General features: G+C 50.8%; 1 protein-coding gene across 4 annotated transcripts; it reads right to left on the bottom strand.

Annotated features, from left to right (window-relative positions):
- Window positions 1–1,773: 1,773 nt before the first annotated feature.
- Window positions 1,774–4,578, bottom strand: LOC125440920. Of its 4 annotated transcripts, none has more exons than XM_048511037.1 (3): window positions 4,278–4,578; window positions 3,093–3,590; window positions 1,774–2,290 (listed from the first exon to the last, which is right to left on the bottom strand). In XM_048511037.1, exons 1-3 carry the CDS (start codon window positions 4,404–4,406, stop codon window positions 2,228–2,230), a joined length of 690 nt encoding a protein of 229 aa, XP_048366994.1. In that variant the 5' UTR covers window positions 4,407–4,578; the 3' UTR covers window positions 1,774–2,227. The 4 variants fall into 4 exon arrangements, with proteins under 4 accessions (XP_048366994.1, XP_048366995.1, XP_048366996.1 ...); XM_048511038.1 differs by having other exon boundaries at window positions 3,105–3,590; window positions 4,278–4,577; XM_048511039.1 differs by lacking the exon at window positions 4,278–4,578 and adding an exon at window positions 3,994–4,269.
- Between the last annotated feature and the right edge of the window lie 966 nt (window positions 4,579–5,544).

Here is a 5,544-nt window from a genome sequence, read left to right as displayed (position 1 = left end):
GCCTCAGACAGCCCGCCCCTTTCGGCCTTCGGCGCTGCCCGGGGCGGGGCTTGCCAGCTTTCTTGGGCTGTTCAGCTTTGCTTACATGCAGCCCCAGCGGCGGCAGCAGCAAGGCATGCTGGGATACCTCTGCGAACGTTCTAAAGATGACAGTTGGAAGACCGTTGGTCGTTCTTCTGGGAAAGACTGTTATCATGAACGTTTAATGTCTTTTCCTGAAAGCCAGAAACTCATTTGCTTGTTTATGCCCCGTCTTTCCCCCCAACAGAGACCCAAAGCAGTTTACATCATCAAAAACAACTCTGCGAGGTAGGATAGGCTGAGAGTCTGTGAGGAGCCCAAGAGCGTGAGCGGGGTGGTGGTGGTGGTTGGAATAGATGACCTCTAAGGCCCCTTCCAGCTCTGTTTTTTTTCTATGTGTCACCCAGTGAGCATCCATGGCAGAGTGGGAGCCTGGGGGAGGGAGAAGATAAATGCCCCCCCCCACCCATGCCTGAGCTACATTTCATTCTGAAATTGCTCTACCTGAGTCTCGTTTTGTGTTTTTTTTTTTTTAAATCCTTAACAAGTAGCTCCTCCTAAGTTCAGATCTATGGAAAGAGGCGTAAGCCAGATCTATGGAAAAGACTATTATAATAACTTGCAAATAGAGTATTATAATAATTTGTGGAAAAGACTATTATAATAACTTGTGAAAAGCAAGAGTGGGTGGCCCCTTCTGAGCAAATTGTGGTGGAGGGAGGGGGGGGGGTACTAAAATGAAAATCAAGGTTCCCCACTGGAGAGATTTGGGAAATCTCTAACATTAGATTTAATGTCTATTCTGAGAGCCAGAAAGGCCAGCTGGGCTCCACTGAAATGCATTTTCTTGTTTATACCCAGTAAAAGGTGGATCTGCGTGGATCCTCTGCTTTTTGAAGAGCTCCCTCCAAATTAGTATCAAATCATATGTGAAAGCCAGGGCTATGGGATGGACTATTAAACATGTGAGTGACGCTTTGTGGCTCTGCAGCAGCATAAAGATGTGGATCTGAGGCATGGATCCTCATGAATTCATATGATTTTTGCATTGAAGCGAAATGAAACCACCATGATACTGTACAGGATGTCTTAGTCCTGTAGTGGCAAACCTTTGGCACTCCAGATGTTATGGACTACAATTCCCATCAACCCCTGCCAGCATGGCCAATTTCTCTGCCATGTTTTCTGCTGAGTAGGGGTGCAGGAAGAGCCTGGCAGGAGGTACCCAATTGGCCATGCTGGCAGGGGCTGATGGGAATTGTAGTCCATAGAATATAGGCAGAACCACAAAAGTGACATGGGATCGAATGGTGATTTTAGGGTGACCTAGTGGAAAAATCATGAGGATCCATGCTTTGCAACCATGCTTTTGCACCATTATGGTGCCATGATGCATCAGATCCCTGATTGTTGTGTTCAGATCTGTAGCTAGGGACGTGACACGTAATGTGATGGGGATTCGGGGGTGCCCTAGAGCAAAAATCATGAGGATCCGTGCTTTGCAACCACATTTTTGTCACTGTGGCACCACAGTGTATCAGATCCATAATTGTGGTGTTCAGATCTGTGGCTAGGGACATGGCATGTAATATGATGGGGATTTGGGGGTGCCCTAGAGCAAAAACTATGAGGTTCCGCGCTCTGCCACCACATTTTTGCATCACACTGGTGCCATGATCCATGGTTGCTGTGCTCAGAACTGGGACTGGGGGCATGACTGTCGGTTTCCCCATTCAGACAGTAACTCACTTGAAGGGTTCAAGGATTTTATTGAAGACAGAAGAGAGACAGGAGAAAACAGGTCTGGCGAAAAGGTGCCAAAGCAGTTGATAATATGTTGTAGCAAATCCCCACCCCCACATGTGAACTGTTAGAAAAGTCCAGCCTGAAGGCCCATCCCAGCCTGAGCTCCCAAGGCCAGGGAAACAGATAAAGCAGCACCTGCAAACGCAAAAGCAGCCCCCCACAATTCCCCCCTCCCAGCAATGGCATCCTGACATTTCCACCCCCCTTAAGACACCCCCCCCCCTTTGCTTGGACAGGCACGATGAAACACTTTGATTAGCCAGGGTGCTCTGATGTCATCTGCATTCACCCACTCTCATTCTGTCCAGGTAAATAACCTTTCCAGGATACCAGGTACTGCAAGCAGTTACGATAGATGCAAGAGTCTAGCAATTCCTGCAATTAATCCGAATTGCTGCAATTAATCCAAATCGCAGGAGACTGAGAAGGAGCAGGGTGCCAGGAAGATGCTGTCTTCAGGAGGCTGCAATGAAAAACAGGATGGATTTTACGCAAAGCTTTAGCCAAATCCAGTTGCACCATTGCATCATTGATTTTGCAGGTAACCTGGAAGGGGCCAACATATGTGTGCCCACGTTTTCTGTATTTGTGCATATCTCTCAAGTTTTTGGTTGACAGACCATGTCCCCCACAGCTGGGGAGAGGGGGCAGCTATGCTTATCAGCTTGAACCTTGTGTGAGTCTTTGGCTTTCAGTAAAGCCTGGAGATGGGATCCCACCCACCAACGATCTGCTAAATCCACTCCTGCAATTCAGGAGGATCGACAGCAGGCTGGCCTAAAAGGGGGGAATGGCTTGCCCGATTGGCCTGATACTGCTTCAAAAGGTGTCTTGTTAGTACTGCTGTACAGTGCATTATTATAGGCATATTCAGCATAAGGGAGTAGGTCCACCCAGTTACCCTGGTGGTACTTACTATAGCATAGGAGGATGCTATAGGTAGGAGGATCCGCGAAACAATCTGCTCTGCCCATTTGATGGTCGGATTATGTTCCATCAGCCAGGGCATCTCCAAAATTACATGTTAGAGATGATAAAATTACACCGTTCCTAATGTCCCCGTTTTGAAAGCAGCGGGAGGCCCCTCCATGGGACACACCATCCATCTGAGTGAATTGGATGGGCTGGTGTAAGGGGATTGGGGTCAGTCCCAACCCCTTTACCACACCGGGATGCATTAGGCAATGGGAACAACCCGAAACCACTAGAGCCTGAATCATCATTCGGGTTCCCTTTGGGGAGTTAGTAACAGTCAAAGGACCCACCTCTTCACTCACCTCTGCAGTCGGGACAAGGTATCCAACAGTTCCAACTCCAGCCGACTCACCATCAGACTCAGGCGAAGAGGAACTCGGCTCCGAGTTCACTTCCCAAGCCACTTTGGAGGCAATGGCACCTTTTTTGGGTTTGAAGGACTTCGGGTTGCTCCGCTTGGTTGCACGGGGGGGAGGCGGCATTCTGGCTGCCGGTTTAGCAGGGCAGGTGGCCACCATGTGCCCACTCTCTCCACAATAAAGGCAAAGACCCAGCCGACGCCTGCGGGCATACGGGGTTTCCTCCGACTCCTCCGTCAATTTCCCGGGTGACCCGCGGGACCCCATCTGGATGGCCTGCCCCTGACGGCGACCCGTCCCTGCCTCCCTCTCGTCGCTTTCAAAATCCATCACGATTTCGGCCTTACCTGCCAACAGGATCCATTCCATAAGCGTGTCTGGGTCACCGTGCATTAAGGCCCAGCGATAAAGTTCGGGGTTCAAAGCCATCTGAAACAGATGCACAAAAAGTTGTTCAGGCCAGTCATGAATCTTGTTGGCTAAAGCCCTGAACGCCTGCGCAAATTCCCATAAGGGTCGGTTGCCTTGGCGTATGCGTCGGATGTCCCATTTGGCCTGCGCTCCTTTAAACGGGTTTTCAAACCGACTCCTCAGGGCCTTCACGAACCGGAGGAGAGAGCGAAGTTCCGGGGCTTGTCTACGATGCAGCCACACATACCAGTCTGCCGCTGGCCCCTCAAGTACTGCGCTAACGGCACAAACCCTTTGGGCCTCACTAGCATAGCTCCCCCCATAGTCCCACATGTAAGCATCCACTTGTAGGAGGAAATAGGGCAAGCGGTCCGGGTTCCCATCAAAGCGCACCTCCAATGGTGGGGGCGTGGGATACCACCTTGCAGTGCCGGCTGCTTCTGCTGCTTCTGCCCGGTCCTGCAGCAATTCGATTTCCTGATGCAGCCTTTGAATCTCGGCTTGCAATTCACCCCTTTCCTCTTTCCACAGTTTGGCTGGTCTGGTCAACCACAACAGGCTTCTCCTGAGCTCAGAGTCTGTTTCCTTTTGACCCCAAGGGCGAGGCCCCGCGGAAACGGGAATAACCAATGTTCGGGGGGGTATTCCAAGGGCTCCCTCTCCGGGTTGTAAGAGTCCTCCGGCCTGGCGCCCAGAGTCACTCACCGACTCGGCCACACAATCCACAAAGCGAGAAGACATTTCACTCCCGAGTGGGGGTGCAGCCGCAGCCCCCTGTTGAAAAGTCATGACGGAAGATTTGGAGTTCGCAACTTCAGCTGGCGCTTGAAACATGAAGCTGGCAACGTGAACAGCGGCCGAGCTGTGCTAGCGTCAGTTTCCCTGTTCAGACAATAACTCACTTGAAGGGGTCAAGGATTTTGAAGACAGGAGAGGCACAGGAGAAGTTCTGGCGAAAAGGCGCCAAAGCAGTTGATAATATGTTGTAGCAGATCCCCACCCCCACGTGTGAGCCAAGACAGTTAGAAAAGCCCAGCATGAAAGCCCGTCCCAGCCGCTGAGCTCCAAGGCCAGGGAAACAGATAACGCAGCACCTGCTAACACGAAAACAATCCCCAACAATTCCCCCCTCCCAGCAATGGCATCCTGACAATGGCATGTGATGTGATACTGATTTGGGGGCGAGCGACTTAACAAATCATGAGGATCCGTGCTTTGCAACCACATTTTGCGCCACTGTGGTACCATAATGTATCAGATCCATTGTTGGTGTGTTCAGAATTGGGGCTGGGGACATGTCATGTGATGTGAGGGTGATTATGGGGTGCCCTAGTGTACAAACCAAGAGGATCCGTGCTTTGCACCTGTGTTTTTGTGCCACTGCAGCCCCACAAAGCATTGGCTGCCCAATCTTCGTGGCTCTGCCAGCAGGCTAAATCCCACCCTACAGTATCATGGTGGTTTTATTGTCTTCCAATGTTAAAATCCTATGAATTCATAAGAGTACGTGCCTCAGATCCATGTTTTCATGCTCCTGCAAAACCACAGAGCGTCAGATCCACTTGGTTGTGGTGGGTTTTCCGGGCTGTGTGGCCGTGGTCTGGTGGATCTTGTTCCGAACGTTTCGCCTGCATCTGTGGCTGGCATCTTCAGAGGTGTATCACAGAGGGAAGCCTGTTACACACTGTGTCCAGACTTCTCTTATAACAGACTTCTCTCTGTGATACACCTTTGAAGATGCTGGCCACAGATGCAGGCAAAACGTTAGGAACAAAAGCCACCAGACCACGGCCACACAGCCTGGAAAACCCACCAGAACCAGTTGAATCCGGCCGACAACACGTCAGATCCACGTTTTTCACTGTGCAGCCTTCAGTCCTGACGATCACATCTGATTTCATACCGGGCTTTTTTTGGGGGGGGGGAGTCCTCCTTTAAAAAGAGGAGGATCCAGGAGACAGCATTCTGTGGC

Source organism: Sphaerodactylus townsendi, linkage group LG11, assembly GCF_021028975.2.
Source record: "Sphaerodactylus townsendi isolate TG3544 linkage group LG11, MPM_Stown_v2.3, whole genome shotgun sequence".
In the NCBI taxonomy this organism is placed as follows: domain Eukaryota; kingdom Metazoa; phylum Chordata; class Lepidosauria; order Squamata; family Sphaerodactylidae; genus Sphaerodactylus; species Sphaerodactylus townsendi.
The sequence above is the reverse complement of the archived record's forward strand: the minus strand, read 5'-3'. Positions and strand labels throughout refer to the sequence as shown.

Excerpts from the sequence above, each read along its gene's own strand:
- LOC125440920 (XM_048511037.1), bottom strand. The coding sequence starts at position 4,406 with ATGTTTCAAGCGCCAGCTGAAGTTGCGAACTCCAAATCTTCCGTCATG. Across the intron at positions 3,591-4,277 it reads TGGATTGTGTGGCCGAGTCG|ATGGCTTTGAACCCCGAACT; the intron begins GTGAGTGACTCT and ends CATCTGTTTCAG. Across the intron at positions 2,291-3,092 it reads CTGCAGAGGTGAGTGAAGAG|CCTCCTGAAGACAGCATCTT; the intron begins GTGGGTCCTTTG and ends TTTTCATTGCAG.